At 44.9% G+C, this 24552-nt stretch overlaps 1 protein-coding gene across 1 annotated transcript in view; it reads left to right on the top strand.

Annotated features, from left to right (window-relative positions):
* LOC115125098 (metabotropic glutamate receptor 5-like) overlaps window positions 1-24552 on the top strand; it is a 113012-nt gene that overhangs the window by 72111 nt on the left and 16349 nt on the right. Inside the window, exons 7-11 of the mRNA XM_065005008.1 lie at window positions 885-1006; window positions 2338-2462; window positions 2802-3003; window positions 6773-6899; window positions 19719-19836. Coding sequence (XP_064861080.1) covers window positions 885-1006; window positions 2338-2462; window positions 2802-3003; window positions 6773-6899; window positions 19719-19836 — 694 coding nt within the window. The remainder of the gene's footprint in view (window positions 1-884; window positions 1007-2337; window positions 2463-2801; window positions 3004-6772; window positions 6900-19718; window positions 19837-24552) is intronic.

The raw sequence follows: 24552 nt of genomic DNA, 5'->3' as shown, positions 1-24552 counted from the left end.
CTGGTTTGACTCTAGTTGCGTGTAGATGTGCTGAAACTGAAACTGGTTTGACTCTAGTTGTGTGTAGATGTGCTGAAACTAAACCTGGTTTGACTCCAGTTGTGTATAGATGTGCTCAAACTGAAACTGGTTTGACTCTAGTTGTGTAGATGTGCTGAAACTGGTTTAACTCTAGTTGTGTGTAGATGTGCTGAAACTGGTTTGACTTTAGTTGTGTGTAGATGTGCTGAAACTAAACCTGGTTTGACTCCAGTTGTGTATAGATGTGCTCAAACTGAAACTGGTTTGACTCTAGTTGTGTAGATGTGCTGAAACTGGTTTAACTCTAGTTGTGTGTAGATGTGCTGAAACTGGTTTGACTTTAGTTGTGTGTAGATGTGCTGAAACTGAAACTGGTTTGACTCCAGTTGTGTATAGATGTGCTGAAACTGAACCTGGTTTGACTCTAGTTGTGTGTAGATGTGCTGAAACTGAAACTGGTTTGACTCTAGTTGCGTGTAGATGTGCTGAAACTGAACCTGGTTTGACTTTAGTTGTGTATAGATGTGCTGAAACTGATTTGACTCCAGTTGTGTGTAGATATGTTGAAACTGAACCTGATTTGACTCTAGTTGTGTGTAGATATGCTGAACCTGGTTTGACTCTAGTTGTGTATAGATGTGCTCAAACTGAAACTGGTTTGACTCTAGTTGTGTAGATGTGCTGAAACTGGTTTAACTCTAGTTGTGTGTAGATGTGCTGAAACTGGTTTGACTCTAGTTGTGTGTAGATGTGCTGAAACTGGTTTGACTCTAGTTGTGTGTAGATGTGCTGAAACTGGTTTGACTCTAGTTGTGTGTAGATGTGATGAAGTTTGCCTGTACTGTACCCCGTTCCCTCTGCAGGTAGAGAGTCTCTCCGGCAGCAGTATGCCCAGGACACTAAGATGGGTTTTGTCATCAACGCTATCTACTCAATGGCTTATGGACTACACACTATGCAGCAGACAGTCTGCCCAGGATACCAAGTGGGTGGACCTGTCAGCGTTGGCACATGATAGTGTGTACATGCCTGTGTTTTGACTCTGGTTGATGTGTTTCCGGTTACCAGGGTCTGTGTTGTGTCAACACATCTCTCTGTTCTGTCCTGGTTACCAGGGTCTGTGTTAACACAGCTCTCTGTTCTGTCCTGGTTACCAGGGTCTGTGTTAACACCTCTCTCTGTTCTGTCCTGGTTACCAGGGTCTGTGGTAACACCTCTCTCTGTTCTGTCTTGGTTACCAGGGTCTGTGTTAACACCTCTCTCTGCTTTGTCCTGGTTACCAGGGTCTGTGTTAACACCTCTATCTGTTCTGTCCTGGTTACCAGGGTCTGTGTTAACACCTCTTTCTGTTCTGTCCTGGTTACCAGGGTCTGTGTTAACACCTCTCTCTGTTTTGTCCTGGTTACCAGGGTCTGTGTTGTGTTAACAGCTCTCTCTGTTCTGTCCTGGTTACCAGGGTCTGTGTTGTATTAACACCTCTATCTGTTCTGTCCTGGTTTCCAGGGTCTGTGTTGTGTTAACACATCTCTCTGCTCTGTGCTGGTTACCAGGGGCTGTGTTGTGTTAACACCTCTCTCTGTTGTGTCCTGGTTAACAGGGTCTGTGTTGTGTTAACACCTCTATCTGTTCTGTCCTGGTTACCAGGGTCCGTGTTAACACCTCGCTCTGTTCTGTCCTGGTTACCAGGGTCTGTGTTAACACCTCTCTCTGTTCTGTCCTGGTTACCAGGGTCTGTGATAACACCTCTCTCTGTTCTGTCCTGGTTACCAGGGTCTGTGTTAACACCTCTCTCTGTTGTGTCCTGGTTACCAGGGTCTGTGTTAACACCTCTATCTGTTCTGTCCTGGTTACCAGGGTCTGTGATAACACCTCTCTCTGTTCTGTCCTGGTTACAAGCGTCTGTGTTAACACCTCTCTCTGTTCTGTCCTGGTTACCAGGGTCTGTGTTAACACCTCTCTCTGTTCTGTCCTGGTTACCAGGGTCTGTGGTAACACCTCTCTCTGTTCTGCCCTGGTTACCAGGGTCTGTGTTAACACCTCGATCTGTTCTGTCCTGGTTACCAGGGTCTGTGGTAACACCTCTCTCTGTTCTGTCCTGGTTACCAGGGTCTGTGTTAACACCTCTCTCTGTTCTGTCCTGGTTACCAGGGTCTGTGTTAACACCTCTCTCTGTTCTGTCCTGGTTACCAGGGTCTGTGATAACACCTCTCTCTGTTCTGTCCTGGTTACAAGCGTCTGTGTTAACACTTCTCTCTGTTCTGTCCTGGTTACCAGGGTCTGTGGTAACACCTCTCTCTGTTCTGTCCTGGTTACCAGGGTCTTTGTGATGCCATGCGTCCTATCGACGGTCGTCAGCTGCTGGAGTTCCTGATGAGGACCAACTTCACTGGAGTCTCTGGAGAAACGATCCATTTTGACCAGAATGGAGACTCACCGGGCAGGTGTGTGAGTGTGTGTGTGCGTGTGTGTGTGTGTGTGTGTGTGTGAGTGTGAGTGTGTGTGTGTGAGTGTGTGTGTGTGCGTGTGTGCGTGTGTGCGTGTGTGCGTGTGTGTGTGTGTGTGTGTGTGTGTGTGTGTGTGTGTGTGTGTGTGTGTGTGTGTGTGTGTGTGTGTGTGTGTGTGTGAGTGTGTGTCTGGACAGACTCTTCTGTTTGACCAGCTGAGACATTTTTTAGGGGCGAAAGAAATAAAGAAAGAAAGAGGGGGTTTTATTGGAAGTGCTGTTTTGATGATCTAGTGATTGTTATTATTGACCCTTGTGGAATGTGTGTGTGTTTTAGGTATGAGATCATGAACTTTAAGCGTCTGGGCGGTGGAGGTGGCGATGGAGGTGGAGGTGGTGGTGTGGAGCAGTACAGTTATATCCATGTGGGGAGCTGGGACCAGGGAGGACTGAGGATGGACGACGAAGAGATGTGGGCTAACGCCTCCACCATTATACAGTCTGTCTGCTCTGAACCCTGCCAGAAGGCACAGATCAAGGTACACACACACACACACACACACACACACACACACACACACACACACACACACACACACACACACACACACACACACACACACACACCTTTGGCACATCTTGATTGTTCTTTGTCTCAGAAGTCATTGGTGTCTGTGATCCAGAACATTAAATCCCCTCCAGGTCTACAGAACTTCCTGTTTCCGAAGCACAACATCCTGTGTCATCAGACTGTGATAGGCAGCCTCTTGCAACACGTAATCCACCATGTGCTCTGTGATCTAAAAAACAATCCCTCTTCTGACTAGTCTTTAAAGAGAAGGTCGGCCAGACTGCTCTGATTGGATAGAGAGAAGGTCGGGCCAGACTGCTCTGATTGGATAGAGAGAAGGTCGGGCCGACTGCTCTGATTGGATAGAGAGAAGGTCGGGCCGACTGCTCTGATTGGATAGAGAGAAGGTCGGGACGACTGCTCTGATTGGATAGAGAGAAGGTCGGGACGACTACTCTGATTGGATAGAGAGAAGGTGGATATACACACAGAGTAGACCTGGAATACACACAGAGTAGACCTGGGATACACACAGAGTAGACCTGGAATACACACAGAGTAGACCTAAAATACACACAGAGTAGACCCAGAATACACACAGACACACAGAGTAGACCTGTAATACACACAGAGTAGACCTGGGATACACACAGAGTAGACCTAGAATACACACAGAGTAGACCTAGAATACACACAGAGTAGACCTAGAATACACACAGACACACAGAGTAGACCTAGAATACACACAGATTAGACCTGTAATACACACAGAGTATACCTAGCATACACACAGAGTAGACCTAGAATACACACAGAGTAGACCTAGAATACACACAGAGTAGACCTAGAATACACACAGAGTAGACCTGGAATACACACAGAGTAGACCTAGAATACACACAGAGTAGACCTGGAATACACACAGAGTAGACCTGGAATACACACAGAGTAGACCTAGAATACACACAGAGTAGACCTGGGATACACACAGAGTAGACCTGGAATACAAACAGAGTAGACCTAGAATACACACAGAGTAGACCTAGAATACACACAGAGTAGACCTGGAATACACACAGAGTAGACCCAGAATACACACGGAGTAGACCTAGAATACACACAGAGTAGACCTAGAATACACACAGAGTAGACCTGGAATACACACAGAGTAGACCTGGAATACACACAGATGTAGACCTGGGATACAAACAGAGTAGACCTGGAATACACACAGAGTAGACCTAGAATACACACAGAGTAGACCTGGGATACACACAGAGTAGACCTGGAATACACACAGAGTAGACCTGGGTACACACAGAGTAGACCTGGAATACACACAGAGTAGACCTGGAATACACACAGAGTAGACCCAGAATACACACAGAGTAGACCTAGAATACACACAGAGTAGACCTAGAATACACACAGAGTAGACCTAGAATACACACAGAGTAGACCTAGAATACACACAGAGTAGACCTAGAATACACACAGAGTAGACCTGGAATACACACAGAGTAGACCTGGAATACACACAGAGTAGACCTAGAATACACACAGAGTAGACCTGGGATACACACAGAGTAGACCTGGAATACACACAGAGTAGACCTGGAATACACACAGAGTAGACCTGGGTACACACAGAGTAGACCTGGAATACACACAGAGTAGACCTGGAATACACACAGAGTAGACCCAGAATACACACAGAGTAGACCTAGAATACACACAGAGTAGACCTAGAATACACACAGAGTAGACCTAGAATACACACAGAGTAGACCTAGAATACACACAGAGTAGACCTGGAATACACACAGAGTAGACCTGGAATACACACAGAGTAGACCCAGAATACACACAGAGTAGACCTAGAATACACACAGAGTAGACCTGGAATACACACAGAGTAGACCTGGAATATACACAGAGTAGACCCAGAATACACACAGAGTAGACCTGGAATACACACAGAGTAGACCTAGAATACACACAGAGTAGACCTGGGATACAAACAGAGTAGACCTGGAATACACACAGAGTAGACCTAGAATACACACAGAGTAGACCTGTAATACACACAGAGTAGACCTAGAATACACACAGAGTAGACCTAGAATACACACAGAGTAGACCTGGAATACACACAGAGTAGACCTAGAATACACACAGAGTAGACCTGGGATACAAACAGAGTAGACCTGGAATACACACAGAGTAGACCTAGAATACACACAGAGTAGACCTAGAATACACACAGAGTAGACCTAGAATACACACAGAGTAGACCTAGAATACACACAGAGTAGACCTAGAATACACACAGAGTAGACCTAGAATACACACAGAGGTGATCCTAGAATACACACAGAGTAGACCTGGAATAGACAATGAGTTTGACCTGGAATACACCTGAGTAGACCTAGAATACCTGGGAGTAGACCTAGAATACACACAGAGTAGACCCCCACACACACAGAGTAGACCTAGAATACACACAGGGTGGACCTGGAATACACACAGAGTAGACCTGGAATACACCATGTGGGGACCTGGGACACAGAGTAGACTGGAATACACAAGAGACCCAGAATACACACAGAGTAGACCTAGAATACACACAGAGTCTGACCTGAATACACACAGAGTAGACCTGAATACACACAGAGTAGACCCAGAATACACACAGAGTAGACCTGGAATACACACAGAGTAGACCTAGAATACACACAGAGTAGACCTGGGATACAAACAGAGTAAGACCTGGAATACACACAGAGTAGACCTAGAATACACACAGATGAAATGTTTTTATCTCAATAGACCAAATACAAACAGAGTAGACCTAGAATACACACAGAGTAGACCTGGAATACACACAGAGTAGACCTAGAATACACACAGAGGGGGAGACCTGGGATACAAACAGATTGGCTGAGACCTTTGGAATACTCACAGAGTAGACCTAGAATAATCACAGAGTAGACCTAGAATACACACAGAGTCCTACCAAAACAGGTAGAGATTTCAGACAGTCTTTTCAATACACACAGAGTAGACCTGGAATACATCACAGAGTAGACCTGGAATACACACAGTATAAATACACACAGAGTAGACCTAGAATACACACAGAGTAGACCTAGAATACACACAGAGTAGACCTAGAATATTGTGTGGGAACTGGCCACTGGGTCACACAGAGTAGACCTAGAATACACACAGAGTAGACCTGGAATACACACAGAGTCAAACCTAATACACACAAATAGACCTGGAATATACACATATAACCTGGAATACACAATACATACAGAGTAGACCTAGAATACACACAAAAGAAAAGAATACACACAGAGTAGACCTGGAATACACACAGAGTAGACCTAGAATACACACAGAGTAGACCTGGGTGATCTGTAACACTGTTTGATCTCTCCTCTCTACCTGTCCCCAGGTGATCTGTAACACTGTTTGATCTCTCCTCTCTAACTGTCCCCAGGTGATCTGTAACACTGTTTGATCTCTCCTCTCTACCTGTCCCCAGGTGATCTGTAACACTGTTTGATCTCTCCTCTCTACCTGTCCCCAGGTGATCTGTAACACCCTGACTCATCTCTCCTGTCTACCTGTCCCCAGGTGATCTGTAACACTGTTTGATCTCTCCTCTCTACCTGTCACCAGGTGATCTCTAACACCCTGTTTGATCTCTCCTCTCTACCTGTCCCCAGGTGATCCGTAAAGGTGAGGTCAGCTGCTGCTGGACCTGTACTCCCTGTAAAGACAATGAGTTTGTGTTTGATGAGTACACCTGCCGCGCCTGTGACCTGGGGGCCTGGCCTACCGACGACTTGACAGGTACACTAACACCCCACCCCCACACACACAGGTACGAACACACACATGCACACGTCTGGGTGGAGGTGGTGTGGAGCAGTACAGTTATATCCATGTGTGGAGCTGGGACCAGGGACGACTGAGGATGGACGATGAAGAGATGTGGGCTAACGCCTCTACCATTATACAGTCTGTCTGCTCTGAACCCTGCCAGAAGGCACAGATCAAGGTACACACACACACACACACACACACACACACACACACACCTGCCGAGCCTGTGACCCTACTGACGACATGACATGTAAGGCATCCAATCAAACAGCTGAACGGTCTAGTTTAAAGGTCCAATGCAAATGTTTTTATCTCAATATCAAAACAAATATTGGTAATGATGAAGTACCTTACTGTGATTGTTTTACATGAAAATGGCCAAAAACAGCTCGGACTGTCTGTGAGTGTTCCGAGTGGGGAGGGGAAAACTGAGACCAAACTATTATTGGCTGAGAGGTTTGGAGCTCTCTTTCTTATTGGTCTATTAACTAATCACCAGGCAGGCCAAAACTCCATCCTACCAAAACAGGTAGAGATTTCAGACAGTCTTTTCAAACAGCTCTTACACTTAAAGGGCATTATCATCGTTTTCACAATTCTACAGTATAAATCCATCCTCATTGTGTGGGAACTGGCCACTGGGTCTCTATTAAAGGAGACTTTTTTTTTTGGTTTACATCAAAATCTTATTTATTATGTCATGTTCTGATTCTGCTATAGATGGGAAGTCAGAGAATCAAACTTGCATAATGGAGTCTTTAATGCCTTAACCTGGAAGAAAAAAACCTCCATAACCAAAGTAGAAACAAACCCACCACAAACCCACTCCTAGGTAAAATAAAAACCCACTGGGAACCCGTCACGCACCAATCCATAAAACACGAGCGTAACAATAAACAATCTCTGACAAGGACATGAGGGGAAACAGAGGGTTAAATACACAACATAATAATGAATGGGATTGAAACCAGGTGTGTGGGAAGACAAGACAAAAAACCAATGGAAAATGAAAAATGGATCAATGATGGCAAAAAGACCAAAATACATCCTTTTAGACCGCCGAGCACCGCCCAACATAGTGAGAGCAGGTCTTTAGAAGTTATAGACAGTTATAGAAGGGTCCAGATAATATTTTTTTGTGATTTCACGTTTTAGCGATTTAAAAAAAATTAAATTTAAAAAAAACTTTTAACCATTTTTTTCTCCTCAATTATCCAATTGGTAGTTACAGTCTTGTCTCATCGCTGCAACTCCCGTACGGACTCGGGAGAGGCGAAGGTCGAGAGCCGCGAGTCCTCTGTCGTGGAAATGTCCTCTATTTACCAAATCATGAGAGAACAAACCACACACAAGTCAGAGTTATCATAAAGTCCATCTTTAATTAAATGATCTTCACCATAGCCGTGTGACTCTCAGATCAATCTATAATTGAATTCACTGAGAGTGCTTACAAAACAGTTCTTAGTATCATTTATAGCCAAGACACACCTCTCAACTCACATGACGAATAACAGATCTACAGGAACATTACACAAAGAAAGATTTTACTTGAGAGAGGAGTATCCCATAGCCAGACGGCATTAGCTACAAATTATCGTTCAGTTTGGTCTCCTAAACGAAGTTCTTATCTTGTTCTTGGTACCACTTAGGACCAAAACATTACCTCATCCAATGGCATATATCAATTGTCAATTCTAGACACTCCCATCTCAAATACAACCTCTCCTGCACAAGATCACAGAGAGGAGTGACTGGCACACAGACATTGTGGTGCCAACTAACTGGTTCCACATTAATCACGCCATCCCTTCACATGGTTTAGGAATAGTTACAGACACATTCACAGATTAGACAAACCTGACCTCTCCCCTCTCTGGGACCCAAGTAACTGAGCCCAGAGAAGGGATAACTGCAAACTGCCAACAGTATAGTCCAAATGAAGACATTCTAATGACAATAAATAAGATAAAACATCTTATTTATCTATGTTACCTAACTAATTCTGATTCTGCTATCACACCTCCGAAACAAGACTCAGCCAAGCTGCACTGCTTCTTGACTCAATGCTCCCAACCTGGAAATGACTAACACCTGCACCTCTGATTGTGTCAGCATGCACTGCGGCCGCCCACCACAGGAGAAACTAGAGAGCACAACAAGAACATCCCTGCCAGCCAAACCCACCAAACAAACACACTGAAACATACAAAGCCCCTATGGGTCTTCCGGTGTGACGATGCAGTGCCTTAGACCACTGCAACACTCGGAAGGCTCTCCACGATGGAGCAGCGTGTCCTTCATCCCACGTCCATCCTCCATCGCATCGGATCAGCGATGGATCAAATGATGGAGAGGATGGACTGATGGGAGAGGAGTGGTCTCCCTGCTTCCCCTCCAACCCCCCACCTGCAACGCTACAACCTCCTTGGTCTGCTTCATATCTATCTCCCCCTCCCCCACTCCCATTGCTCTTGTCTTCTTGCCTGTGTACTGAGGACATAAATGTTTTGCATAAGATATGGTCAGCACCCGTATCTACTAAAAAATATCTACTGCAAAGGTGTTCATCATAATGTTCACATATATTCCATCCGATTTCATATGTACACCAGCTGAGATGTGCCGTAAAACATGGAAGATGAAAATGCACTCAACTCCTCGAAAAATGGGGCAATCACACATCAGTTGATGCAATCCATACACGATGATTTGGGAGAGACAAAGGAACGGCGACATCACCATTGATGTCTCTGTCACGACATCAATCAACTTCATAACCGGCTGTCATCAGAGTTGTGCAGGTTCCGACTGAAACCAACAACATTATTCGTTCAGCAGAATAGAAACCGGTCTCCACGGCATCCAGAAAACTCTGCTGCTGAGCCGGAGAGAGCGTTCTTAAATTTCTGCATCAGCATTGTGTCGTTAGGGCTGTTGTCCTGTTTCCGTTTTCTCTTAGACGGCCTTTGATTCCCCACTTCTCACAAGGACACTTTTTTTTTCTCAGACATTCTCGTTGCCACAGTGACCAGAAATCCCGCAATAATGACATGCACCAGCTTTCTCTTCTGTTGAACGAATAATGTTGTTTTTAGTTTCACTCGGAACCTGCTCAACTCTGATGACAGCCAGTTATTATGTTGATTTGACATCTCTGTTCAGTCGTGACAGCCTGTTGGTGATGTCTCCGTAGCTTCGTCTCTCTCAATCAGTAGTTTTTTTTTGCAAATCGTCGTGTATGAATTGCATCAACTGATGTGTGATTGCCACATTTTTCGAGGAGTTGAGTGCTTTTTTCATCTTCCGTGTCGCGTAACCCACTTTGACCAACCACCTCTGCTCTAAAACCTTTCATCAAATCCAACAAACGTCTCTTTCAGCTTTTGCACACATTTAGTTATCTCCTCCCAATTAGCGGTGGCATTGGTCGGACCCTTAATTAAGGAAAACATGTCTGGCTCTCCATCCATCGGCCACATCTTGCTCTTCATCACCCACGGCGCTATAAACCTTTTCTTCAAATACACCATGTTCAAGGTTATCCAAAACAAAGGCGAACAACTGTAACCTGTAAACTGTAAAGGATGTAGAATATATAGTTTTATTTATATCACCTTAAATGGTCCCACTTCATACCCACGTCTCGTGGATGCTTCAAAGTCTTTGACCGTTCATCCAACTGTTTTGAAGATGCTGATTTATGTGTGATTACTGTCACTGGAGGTTTAACTTTCCTTCCTTGAACAGCCTGTGTTCTGGTCGGCCTGAGAGATCGTTCGTCACCGCTGTCAGAATCTGTTGACTCAAAGCCAGGAAGTTCTGACCAGATGTTTTGAAACTCGAGCTGCCCCTTGCGCAACTCAGCGTGAGCGTAGATTGAGGGAACAGAGAGCGTCCTGCAATTGTTGAATTTCGCCTTTGAATGTTTCTATTGGTTCAACAAGAGCCCTCAAACGATCTTTCTCTCCCTGTAATGTCCTGATTATCACGAAGGAAGTTATCACCTCGGGCTAATAGAGTTAAAGACAATCGTGTCTTTATTAGTGAGTCAGACATTCTCTGTGTTTTCCCACCAAGCTGTATGTATATCAGACAGATTCCATATTTAATCCATATTTAATCAACAATGACAGAATATGTCTTTTATCTCCTGCCTACCACCGTGAATGTAATATATTTTCCATGTTCACATCAGCTGTCCGATCCCCTTTTCAGGATTGTTTTTCTCACTTGAAGATGCCATGACATTCACTTCAAAAGTTGTATGAGATATAGTTATACCTTATAGATTTATTTAACCCCAAAAGATATATAACCCTTAACCTATCTATAGAAGACATGTATATAACCCCTAACCTATCTATAGAAGACATGTATATAACCCCTAACCTATCTATAGAAGACATGTATATAACCCCTAACCTATCTATAGAAGACATGTATATAACCCCTAACCTATCTATAGAAGACATGTATATAACCCCTAACCTATCTATAGAAGACATGTATATAACCCCTAACCTATCTATAGAAGACATGTATATAACCCCTAACCTATCTATAGAAGACATGTATATAACCACTAACCTATCTATAGAAGACATGTATATAACCACTAACCTATCTATAGAAGACATGTATATAACCCCTAACCTATCTATAGAAGACATGTATATAACCCCTAACCTATCTATAGAAGACATGTATATAACCCCTAACCTATCTATAGAAGACATGTATATAACCCCTAACCTATCTATAGAAGACATGTATATAACCACTAACCTATCTATAGAAGACATGTATATAACCACTAACCTATCTATAGAAGACATGTATATAACCACTAACCTATCTATAGAAGACATGTATATAACCACTAACCTATCTATAGAAGACATGTATATAACCCCTAACCTATCTATAGAAGACATGTATATAACCCCTAACCTATCTATAGAAGACATGTATATAACCCTAACCTATCTATAGAAGACATGTATATAACCCCTAACCTATCTATAGAAGACATGTATATAACCACTAACCTATCTATAGAAGACATGTATATAACCACTAACCTATCTATAGAAGACATGTATATAACCCCTAACCTATCTATAGAAGACATGTATATAACCCCTAACCTATCTATAGAAGACATGTATATAACCCCTAACCTATCTATAGAAGACATGTATATAACCCCTAACCTATCTATAGAAGACATGTATATAACCACTAACCTATCTATAGAAGACATGTATATAACCCCTAACCTACGGCCCTGTACATCACTGGGGCCGAGCTCCCTGCCATCCAGGACCTCTATAACAGGCGCTGTCAGAGGACGGCCCTGTACATCACTGGGGACGAGCTCCCTGCCATCCAGGACCTCTATAACAGGCGCTGTCAGAGGACGGCCCTGTACATCACTGGGGCCGAGCTCCCTGCCATCCAGGACCTCTATAACAGGCGCTGTCAGAGGACGGCCCTGTACATCACTGGGGCCGAGCTCCCTGCCATCCAGGACCTCTATAACAGGCGCTGTCAGAGGACGGCCCTGTACATCACTGGGGCCGAGCTCCCTGCCATCCAGGACCTCTATAACAGGCGCTGTCAGAGGACGGCCCTGTACATCACTGGGGACGAGCTCCCTGCCATCCAGGACCTCTATAACAGGCGCTGTCAGAGGACGGCCCTGTACATCACTGGGGACGAGCTCCCTGCCATCCAGGACCTCTATAACAGGCGCTGTCAGAGGACGGCCCTGTACATCACTGGGGCCGAGCTCCCTGCCATCCAGGACCTCTATAACAGGCGCTGTCAGAGGACGGCCCTGTACATCACTGGGGCCGAGCTCCCTGCCATCCAGGACCTCTATAACAGGCGCTGTCAGAGGACGGCCCTGTACATCACTGGGGCCGAGCTCCCTGCCATCCAGGACCTCTATAACAGGCGCTGTCAGAGGACGGCCCTGTACATCACTGGGGACGAGCTCCCTGCCATCCAGGACCTCTATAACAGGCGCTGTCAGAGGAAGGCCCGGAAAATTGTCAAAGACCCCAGCCAGCTATGCACACTCACTGGACTCTACCCACACACTCACTGGACTCTACCCACACACTCACTGGACTCTACCCACACACTCACTGGACTCTACCCACACACTCACTGGACTCTACCCACACACTCACTGGACTCTACCCACACACTCACTGGACTCCACCCACACACTCACGCATACTAACACTGACACTCCAACACGCGCATGGCGTGTACACACAAAACACACATGACGCCACACACACACACACATGACGCCACACACACACAGTTTCACACTCTTCACATACGCATATCCTTTATTTGATTTTTATTGCAACTAGCTAGCTCTGTTCTGTTAGCATGGTGGTTGATGTGTTGTAGCTAGCTAGCTCTGTTCTGTTAACATGGTGGTTGATGTGTTCTGTTCTGTTAGCATGGTGGTTGATGCTAGCTCTCTGTTCTGTTAACATGGTGGTTGAGGTGTTGTTCTGTTAACATGCTAGCTAGCTCTGTTCTGTTAACATGGTGGTTGATGTGTTGTAGCTAGCTCTGTTCTGTTAGCATGGTGGTTGATGTGTTGTAGCTGTTCTGTTAACATGGTGGTTGATGTGTTGTAGCTAGCTAGCTAAATCTGTTCTGTTAACATGGTGGTTGATGTGTTGCAGCTAGCTAGCTCTGTTCTGTTAACATGGTGGTTGATGTGTTGTAGCTAGCTAGCTCTGTTCTGTTAACATGGTGGTTGATGTGTTGTAGCTAGCTAGCTAAATCTGTTCTGTTAACATGGTGGTTGAGGTGTTGCAGCTAGCTAGCTAGCTCTGTTCTGTTAACATGGTGGTTGATGTGTTGTAGCTAGCTAAATCTGTTCTGTTAACATGGTGGTTGAGGTGCTGCAGCTAGCTAGCTAGCTCTGTTCTGTTAACATGGTGGTTGAGGTGCTGCAGCTAGCTAGCTAGCTCTGTTCTGTTAACATGGTGGTTGAGGTGCTGCAGCTAGCTAGCTAGCTCTGTTCTGTTAACATGGTGGTTGATGTGCTGCAGCTAGCTAGCTAGCTCTGTTCTGTCTTAGCATGGTGGTTGAGGTGCTGCAGCTAGCTAGCTCTGTTCTGTTAACATGGTGGTTGAGGTGTTGTAGCTAGCTAGCTAAATCTGTTCTGTTAACATGGTGGTTGAGGTGCTGCAGCTAGCTAGCTCTGTTCTGTTAACATGGTGGTTGAGGTGTTGTAGCTAGCTAGCTAAATCTGTTTTGTTAATTGGATAACCTAACTCTTAACATGGTGGTTGAGGTGCTGCAGCTAGCTAGCTCTGTTCTGTCAACATGGTGGTTGAGGTGTTGCAGCTAGCTAGCTAAATCTGTTCTGTTAATTGGATAACCTAACTCTTAACATGGTGGTTGATGTGTTGTAGCTAGCTAGCTCTGTTCTGTCAACATGGTGGTTGAGGTGTTGTAGCTAGCTAGCTAAATCTGTTTTGTTAATTGGATAACCTAACTCTTAACATGGTGGTTGAGGTGTTGTAGCTAGCTAGCTAAATCTGTTCTGTTAATTGGATAACCTAACTCTTAACATGGTGGTTGAGGTGCTGCAGCTAGCTAGCTCTGTTCTGTCAACATGGTGGTTGAGGTGCTGCAGCTAGCTAGCTCTGTTCTGTCAACATGGTGGTTGAGGTGCTGCAGCTAGCTAGCTCTGTTCTGTCAACATGGTGGTTGAGGTGCTGCAGCTAGCTAGCTCTGTTCTGTCAACATGGTGGTTGAGGTGTTGTAGCTAGCTAGCTAAATCTGTTTTGTTAATTGGATAACCTAACTCTTAACATGGTGGTTGAGGTGCTGCAGCTAGCTATCTAAATCTGTTTTGTTAATTGGATAACCTAACTCTTAACATGGTGGTTGAGGTGCTGCAGCTAGCTATCTAAATCTGTTTTGTTAATTGGATAACCTAACTCTTAACATGGTGGTTGAGGTGCTGCAGCTAGCTAGCTAAATCTGTTTTGTTAATTGGATAACCTAACTCTTAACATGGTGGTTGAGGTGCTGCAGCTAGCTAGCTAAATCTGTTTTGTTAATTGGATAACCTAACTCTTAACATGGTGGTTGAGGTGCTGCAGCTAGCTAGCTAAATCTGTTTTGTTAATTGGATAACCTAACTCTTAACATGGTGGTTGAGGTGCTGCAGCTAGCTAGCTAAATCTGTTTTGTTAATTGGATAACCTAACTCTTAACATGGTGGTTGAGGTGCTGCAGCTAGATATCTAAATCTGTTCTGTTAATTGGATAACCTAACTCTTAACATGGTGGTTGAGGTGCTGCAGCTAGCTATCTAAATCTGTTCTGTTAATTGGATAACCTAACTCTTAACATGGTGGTTGAGGTGCTGCAGCTAGCTATCTAAATCTGTTCTGTTAATTGGATAACCTAACTCTTAACATGGTGGTTGAGGTGCTGCAGCTAGCTAGCTAAATCTGTTTTGTTAATTGGATAACCTAACTCTTAACATGGTGGTTGAGGTGCTGCAGCTAGCTATCTAAATCTGTTCTGTTAATTGGATAACCTAACTCTTAACATGGTGGTTGAGGTGCTGCAGCTAGCTAGCTAAATCTGTTTTGTTAATTGGATAACCTAACTCTTAACATGGTGGTTGAGGTGCTGCAGCTAGCTAGCTAGCTCTGTTCTGTTAATTGGATAACCTAACTCTTAACATGGTGGTTGAGGTGCTGCAGCTAGCTAGCTCTGTTCTGTCAACATGGTGGTTGAGGTGCTGCAGCTAGCTAGCTAAATCTGTTTTGTTAATTGGATAACCTAACTCTTAACATGGTGGTTGAGGTGCTGCAGCTAGCTAGCTAGCTCTGTTCTGTTAATTGGATAACCTAACTCTTAACATGGTGGTTGAGGTGCTGCAGCTAGCTAGCTAGCTCTGTTCTGTTAATTGGATAACCTAACTCTTAACATGGTGGTTGAGGTGCTGCAGCTAGCTAGCTAGCTCTGTTCTGTTAGTTGGATAACCTAACTCTTAACATGGTGGTTGAGGTGCTGCAGCTAGCTAGCTAAATCTGTTTTGTTAATTGGATAACCTAACTCTTAACATGGTGGTTGAGGTGCTGCAGCTAGCTAGCTAAATCTGTTTTGTTAATTGGATAACCTAACTCTTAACATGGTGGTTGAGGTGCTGCAGCTAGCTAGCTAAATCTGTTTTGTTAATTGGATAACCTAACTCTTAACATGGTGGTTGAGGTGCTGCAGCTAGCTAGCTAAATCTGTTTTGATAATTGGATAACCTAACTCTTAACATGGTGGTTGAGGTGCTGCAGCTAGCTAGCTAAATCTGTTTTGTTAATTGGATAACCTAACTCTTAACATGGTGGTTGAGGTGCTGCAGCTAGCTAGCTAAATCTGTTTTGTTAATTGGATAACCTAACTCTTAACATGGTGGTTGAGGTGCTGCAGCTAGCTAGCTTTGTTCTGTCAACATGGTGGTTGATGTGTTGTAGCTAGCTAGCTAGCTCTGTTCTGTCAACATGGTGGTTGAGGTGTTGTAGCTAGCTAGCTAGCTCTGTTCTGTCAACATGGTGGTTGATGTGTTGTAGCTAGCTAGCTCTGTTCTGTCAACATGGTGGTTGAGGTGTTGTAGCTAGCTAGCTAGCTCTGTTCTGTCAACATGGTGGTTGATGTGTTGTAGCTAGCTAGCTCTGTTCTGTCAACATGGTGGTTGATGTGTTGTAGCTAGCTAGCTAGCTCTGTTCTGTCAACATGGTGGTTGATGTGTTGTAGCTAGCTAGCTCTGTTCTGTCAACATGGTGGTTGATGTGTTGTAGCTAGCTAGCTAGCTCTGTTCTGTCAACATGGTGGTTGATGTGTTGTAGCTAGCTAGCTCTGTTCTGTCAACATGGTGGTTGATGTGTTGTAGCTAGCTAGCTAGCTCTGTTCTGTCAACATGGTGGTTGAGGTGTTGTAGCTAGCTAGCTCTGTTCTGTCAACATGGTGGTTGATGTGTTGTAGCTAGCTAGCTAGCTCTGTTCTGTCAACATGGTGGTTGATGTGTTGTAGCTAGCTAGCTCTGTTCTGTCAACATGGTGGTTGATGTGTTGTAGCTAGCTAGCTAGCTCTGTTCTGTCAACATGGTGGTTGATGTGTTGTAGCTAGCTAGCTCTGTTCTGTCAACATGGTGGTTGATGTGTTGTAGCTAGCTAGCTAGCTCTGTTCTGTCAACATGGTGGTTGAGGTGTTGTAGCTAGCTAGCTCTGTTCTGTCAACATGGTGGTTGATGTGTTGTAGCTAGCTAGCTAGCTCTTTTCTGTCAACATGGTGGTTGATGTGTTGTAGCTAGCTAGCTAGCTCTGTTCTGTCAACATGGTGGTTGATGTGTTGTAGCTAGCTAGCTCTGTTCTGTCAACATGGTGGTTGAGGTGTTGTAGCTAGCTAGCTCTGTTCTGTCAACATGGTGGTTGAGGTGTTGTAGCTAGCTATCTCTGTTCTGTCAACATGGTGGTTGAGGTGTTGTAGCTAGCTAGCTAGCTCTGTCAACATGGTGGTTGAGGTGTTGTAGCTAGCTATCTCTGTTCTGTCAACATGGTGGTTGAGGTGTTGTAGCCAGCTAGCTCTGTTCTGTCAACATGGTGGTTGAGGTGTTGTAGCTAGCTAGCTCTGTTCTGTCAACATGGTGGTTGATGTGTTGTAGCTAGCTAGCTAGCTCTGTTCTGTCAACATGGTGGTTGAGGTGTTGTAGCTAGCTATCTCTGTTCTGTAAACCTGGTGGTTGAGGTGTTGTAGCCAGCTAGCTCTGTTCTGTCAACATGGTGGTTGAGGTGTTGTAGCTAGCTATCTCTGTTCTGTCAACATGGTGGTTGAGGTGTTGTAGCTAGCTAGCTAGCTCTGTTCTGTCAACATGGTGGTTGAGGTGTTGTAGCCAGCTAGCTCTGTTCTGTCAACATGGTGGTTGAGGTGTTGTAGCTATCTAGCTCTGTTCTGTCAACATGGTGGTTGATGTGTTGTAGCTAGCTAGCTAGCTCTGTTCTGTCAACATGGTGGTTGATGTGTTGTAGCTAGCTAGCTCTGTTCTGTCAACATGGTGGTTGAGGTGTTGTAGCCAGCTAGCTCTGTTCTGTCAACATGGTGGTTGAGGTGTTGTAGCCAGCTAGCTCTGTTCTGTCAACATGGTGGTTGAGGTGTTGTAGCCAGCTAGCTCTGTTCTGTCAACATGGTGGTTGAGGTGTTGTAGCTAGCTAGCTCTGTTCTGTCAACATGGTGGTTGAGGTGTTGTAGCTAGCTAGCTCTGTTCTGTCAACATGGTGGTTGAGGTGTTGTAGCCAGCTGTCTCTGTTCTGTCAACATGGTGGTTGAGGTGTTGTAGCTAGCTAGCTCTGTTCTGTCAACATGGTGGTTGAGGTGTTGTAGCCAGCTATCTCTGTTCTGTCAACATGGTGGTTGAGGTGTTGTAGCTAGCTAGCTCTGTTCTGTCAACATGGTGGTTGAGGTGTTGTAGCTAGCTAGCTCTGTTCTGTCAACATGGTGGTTGAGGTGTTGTAGCTAGCTAGCTCTGTTCTGTCAACATGGTGAACAAATGGCCACCGGACATTACATTGATCCCCCCTTCCATTTGTTTTGTACACTGCCTACTCTCTGTTTATTATCTATGCATAGTCACTTCACCCCTACCTACATGTACAAATTACCTCTAACCTGTACCCCCGCACACCGACTCCGTACCGGTACCCCTTGTATAAAAGCCTCGCTATTGTCATGTTATTGTGTTCCTTTTTATAATCGTTTTATTTTTTACTTTAGTTTCTTTGGTAAATATTTTCTTAACTCTTCTTGAACTGCATTGTTGGTTAAGGGCTAGTAAGTAAACATTTCACGGTAAGGTCTACAACACCTGTTGTATTCAGTATTTCACTGTGAGGTCTACTACACCTGTTGTATTCAGCATTTCACTGTAAGGTCTACTATACCTGTTGTATTCAGCATTTCACTGTGAGGTCTACTACACCTGTTGTATTCAGCATTTCACTGTAAGGTCTACTATACCTGTTGTATTCAGCATTTCACTGTAAGGTCTACTACACCTGTTGTATTCAGCATTTCACTGTGAGGTCTACTACACCTGTTGTATTCAGCATTTCACTGTGAAGTCGACACCTGTTGTATTCGGCGCACATGACTAATAATGTTTGATTTGATTTCTCCATTGGACTCTGAAAATCTCAATGGTCAAATAGGGGTGTAGGTATTTGTCCTGTTTCACACATTTCTTCGTCACATCCTCTCATCACCCTCAGCGAGTGGGGTCATTGCTAGGGATCAGCCATTATTGACAGTGACCCAGCAAATTTGAGTTAAAGTGCCTTTGTCAAGGACAGATCTACACATTCACCTAGACGGCTTGGAGATTCAAACTATCAACATTTCGGTTACTGGACCAACACTCTAGCTGCTAGGTTACCTTCCGCCCTGGGTCGCACACACACATTGTGTGTGTGAGAGAATGTAGCACAGATTAATCACCCGGGTTGGTCCCTCTCAGCAGCCATTCCATTAGAGATACTTAGTGTGTTACTGTGGCCTGGACTCCCCTGAGCTACTTAGCATGTGACCTATACAAGCACGAGCGCACACATGCTGCAGAATGTGTGTTGAGGGGGGGACCCTGAGAATATTATTAACAGTATGTGTGTGTGTGTGTGTGTGTGTGTGTGCGTGCGTGCGTGCGTGTGTGTGTGCGTGTGTGTGTGTGTGTGTGTGTGTTTCCAGGTTGTGAGCCTATCCCGGTGCAGTATGTACGTTGGGGAGACCCTGAACCCATAGCAGCAGTGGTGTTTGCCTGTCTGGGGCTCATGGCTACTCTGTTTGTTACCTCCATATTCATCAGGTAACACCTCTTACAGACTATCTATACATCTAATGGCATCATGTACCCTTTATATACAGTGCCAGTCAGAAAGTTTGGACACGCCTGCTCATTCCAGGGTTGTTCCTTTATTTTATCCTACGTTCTACATTGTAGAATAATAGTGAAGACATCAAAACTATGAAATAACACATATGGATTCATGTAGTAACCAAAAAAAGTGTTAAACAATTCAAAATATATTTGAGATTCTTCAAAATAGCCACCCTTTGCCTTATAATTAGCCTTTATTTTACTAGGCAAGTCAGTTAAGAACATATTCTTATTTACAACGACAGCCTAGGAACTGGTCTAGGATCAGTGGGTTAACTGGTCTAGGAACTGTGGGTTAACTGATCTAGGAACAGTGGGTTAACTGGTCTAGGAACAGTGAGTTAACTGGCCTATGAACAGTGGGTTAACTGGTCTAGGAACAGTGGGTTAACTGATCTAGGAACAGTGGGTTAACTGGTCTAGGAACAGTGGGTTAACTGGTCTAGGAACAGTGGAACAGTGGGTTAACTGGTCTAGGAACAGTGGGTTAACTGGTCTAGGAACAGTGGAACAGTGGGTTAACTGATCTAGGAACAGTGGGTTAACTGGTCTAGGAACAGTGGGTTAACTGGTCTAGGAACAGTGGGTTAACTGGTCTAGGAACAGTGGGTTAAATGGTCTAGGAACAGTGGGTTAACTGGTCTAGGAACAGTGGGTTAACTGGTCTAGGAACAGTGGGTTAAATGGTCTAGGAACAGTGGGTTGACTGGTCTAGGAACAGTGGGTTAACTGGGCTAGGAACAGTGGGTTAACTGGTCTAGGAACAGTGGGTTAACTGGTCTAGGAACAGTGGGTTAACTGGTCTAGGAACAGTGGGTTAACTGGTCTAGGAACAGTGGGTTAACTGGTCTAGGAACAGTGGGTTAACTGGTCTAGGAACAGTGGGTTAACTGGTCTAGGAACAGTGGGTTAACTGGTCTAGGAACAGTGGGTTAACTGGTCTAGGAACAGTGGGTTAACTGGTCTAGGAACAGTGGGTTAACTGGTCTAGGAACAGTGGGTTAACTGGTCTAGGAACAGTGGGTTAACTGGTCTAGGAACAGTGGGTTAACTGGTCTAGGAACTGTGGGTTAACTGGTCTAGGAACAGTGGGTTAACTGGTCTAGGAACAGTGGGTTAACTGGTCTAGGAACAGTGGGTTAACTGGTCTAGGAACAGTGGGTTAACTGGTCTAGGAACAGTGGGTTAACTGGTCTAGGAACAGTGGGTTAACTGGTCTAGGAACAGTGGGTTAACTGGTCTATGAACAGTGGGTTAACTGGTCTAGGAACAGTGGGTTAACTGGTCTAGGAACAGTGGGTTAACTGGTCTAGGAACAGTGGGTTAACTGATCTAGGAACAGTGGGTTAACTGGTCTAGGAACAGTGGGTTAACTGGTCTAGGAACAGTGGGTTAACTGGTCTAGGAACAGTGGGTTAACTGATCTAGGAACAGTGGGTTAACTGGTCTAGGAACAGTGGGTTAACTGGTCTAGGAACAGTGGGTTAACTGGTCTAGGAACAGTGGGTTAACTGGTCTAGGAACAGTGGGTTAACTGGTCTAGGAACAGTGGGTTAACTGGTCTAGGAACAGTGGGTTAACTGGTCTAGGAACAGTGGGTTAACTGGTCTAGGAACAGTGGGTTAACTGGTCTATGAACAGTGGGTTAACTGGTCTAGGAACAGTGGGTTAACTGGTCTAGGAACAGTGGGTTAACTGGTCTAGGAACAGTGGGTTAACTGGTCTAGGAACAGTGGGTTAAATGGTCTAGGAACAGTGGGTTAACTGGTCTAGGAACAGTGGGTTAACTGGTCTAGGAACAGTGGGTTAACTGGTCTAGGAACAGTGGGTTAACTGGTCTAGGAACAGTGGGTTAACTGGTCTAGGAACAGTGGGTTAACTGGTCTAGGAACAGTGGGTTAACTGGTCTAGGAACAGTGGGTTAACTGGTCTAGGAACAGTGGGTTAACTGGTCTAGGAACAGTGGGTTAACTGATCTAGGAACAGTGGGTTAACTGGTCTAGGAACAGTGGGTTAACTGGTCTAGGAACAGTGGGTTAACTGGTCTAGGAACAGTGGGTTAACTGGTCTAGGAACAGTGGGGTTAACTGGTCTAGGAACAGTGGGTTAACTGGTCTAGGAACAGTGGGTTAACTGGTCTAGGAACAGTGGGTTAACTGGTCTAGGAACAGTGGGTTAACTGGTCTAGGAACAGTGGGTTAACTGATCTAGGAACAGTGGGTTAACTGGTCTAGGAACAGTGGGTTAACTGGTCTAGGAACAGTGGGTTAACTGGTCTAGGAACAGTGGGTTAACTGGTCTAGGAACAGTGGGTTAACTGGTCTAGGAACAGTGGGTTAACTGGTCTAGGAACAGTGGGTTAACTGGTCTAGGAACAGTGGGTTAACTGGTCTAGGAACAGTGGGTTAACTGGCCTAGGAACAGTGGAACAGTGGGTTAACTGGTCTAGGAACAGTGGGTTAACTGGTCTAGGAACAGTGGGTTAACTGGTCTAGGAACAGTGGGTTAACTGGTCTAGGAACAGTGGGTTAACTGGTCTAGGAACAGTGGGTTAACTGGTCTAGGAACAGTGGGTTAACTGGTCTAGGAACAGTGGGTTAACTGGTCTAGGAACAGTGGGTTAACTGGTCTAGGAACAGTGGGTTAACTGATCTAGGAACAGTGGGTTAACTGGTCTAGGAACAGTGGGTTAACTGGTCTAGGAACAGTGGGTTAACTGGTCTAGGAACAGTGGGTTAACTGGTCTAGGAACAGTGGGTTAACTGGTCTAGGAACAGTGGGTTAACTGGTCTAGGAACAGTGGGTTAACTGGTCTAGGAACAGTGGGTTAACTGGTCTAGGAACAGTGGGTTAACTGGTCTAGGAACAGTGGGTTAACTGGTCTAGGAACAGTGGGTTAACTGGTCTAGGAACAGTGGGTTAACTGATCTAGGAACAGTGGGTTAACTGGTCTAGGAACAGTGGGTTAACTGGTCTAGGAACAGTGGGTTAACTGGTCTAGGAACAGTGGGTAAACTGGTCTAGGAACAGTGGGTTAACTGGCCTAGGAACAGTGGAACAGTGGGTTAACTGGTCTAGGAACAGTGGGTTAACTGATCTAGGAACAGTGGGTTAACTGGTCTAGGAACAGTGGGTTAACTGGTCTAGGAACAGTGGGTTAACTGGTCTAGGAACAGTGGGTAAACTGGTCTAGGAACAGTGGGTTAACTGGTCTAGGAACAGTGGGTTAACTGGTCTAGGAACAGTGGGTTAACTGGTCTAGGAACAGTGGGTTAACTGGTCTAGGAACAGTGGGTTAACTGGTCTAGGAACAGTGGGTTAACTGGTCTAGGAACAGTGGGTTAACTGGTCTAGGAACAGTGGGTTAACTGGTCTAGGAACAGTGGGTTAACTGGTCTAGGAACAGTGGGTTAACTGGTCTAGGAACAGTGGGTAAACTGGTCTAGGAACAGTGGGTTAACTGCCTTGTTCAGGGGCATAACGACAGATTTTTTTGTCATCATTTGTCATCTCAGGGATTCGACCTAGCAGCCTTTCGGTTACTGGCCCAACACTCTAACCACTAGACTACCTGCTGCCTTGATGACAGCCTTGCACACTCTTGGTATTCTCTCAACCAGCTTCACCTGGATTGCTTTTCCAACAGTCTTGAAGCAGTTCCCACATATCCTGAGCCCTTGTTGGCTGCTTTACCTTCACTCTGCGGTCCAACTCATCCCAAACCATCTCAATTGGGTTGAGGTCAGGTGATTGTGGAACCCAGGTCATCTGATGCAGCACTCCATCACTCTCCTTCTTGGTCAAATAGCCCTTACACAGCCTGGAGTAGGCTGGACAATAGAACGAGTCAGAATTCACCCAAGGCTGAAAAAACAGCAAAAGAACGTTGGCTAAGCTGGAACATTAGCACGAGCCCATAAAGCAACTGAATGGAATCGAATGTTCTCAGAGCTTGTTTTGATTGGAGTGGTGCTGTCACGGAACCCTCCGGATCTGTCATTACGCACCCCTGGTCCCTATTTCCAGTGGTTAGTAATTGTATAAGTGTGCCCTTTGTTCACCATTGTCCTGTCGATTATTGTTCCAGTGTACGTTGGTTGCGTGAGTACCGTTGTACCGTTGTGCTGTGTGTTTTGGCTTTCGTACCATTGTGGATTGTGCAGATTATTACAGGTCTCGTCCCGTGTGATAATCATTCAGCGCTTGTGTTATTTATTCAAGGTACTCCTCGCTCTTTTTTGAGGGGGGGGTTTCTACCTTATGTTTTGTATACATGTTTGTTTGGTCTTCGTCCCCAGTGCCTTTGCATGGCACCCTGTAATTTGGGTAAATAAAAAAAATCTATAAATAATAAATACATTTTAAAAAACTATTACGCATTCCTGCGCCTGTCTCCCGATCTTTAATACCAGCGTGACAGATGCTTAGAATTCCGTTTGGCCTAAATGGCACAAAAATATGTATCCCTTTTTATTTTACCACTACAATCTGTCGTCCAGTCGACGAAACTGGAAAAAATGACTTGTGTAGAAAGTAAACATCCTCACATTGATGGTGTAGTGAAAAAGTATCGGACAAATTTGAACTTCTGACTACTTCTGGTCTAGTGATCGATGACAAATGAGCTCGATGCCCAGACTTACA

The sequence above is a fragment of the Oncorhynchus nerka genome, linkage group LG19 (assembly GCF_034236695.1).
Source record: "Oncorhynchus nerka isolate Pitt River linkage group LG19, Oner_Uvic_2.0, whole genome shotgun sequence".
Lineage (NCBI taxonomy): Eukaryota > Metazoa > Chordata > Actinopteri > Salmoniformes > Salmonidae > Oncorhynchus > Oncorhynchus nerka.
Note: the sequence above shows the minus strand (reverse complement) of the source record. Positions and strands in the feature narration are given on the sequence as shown.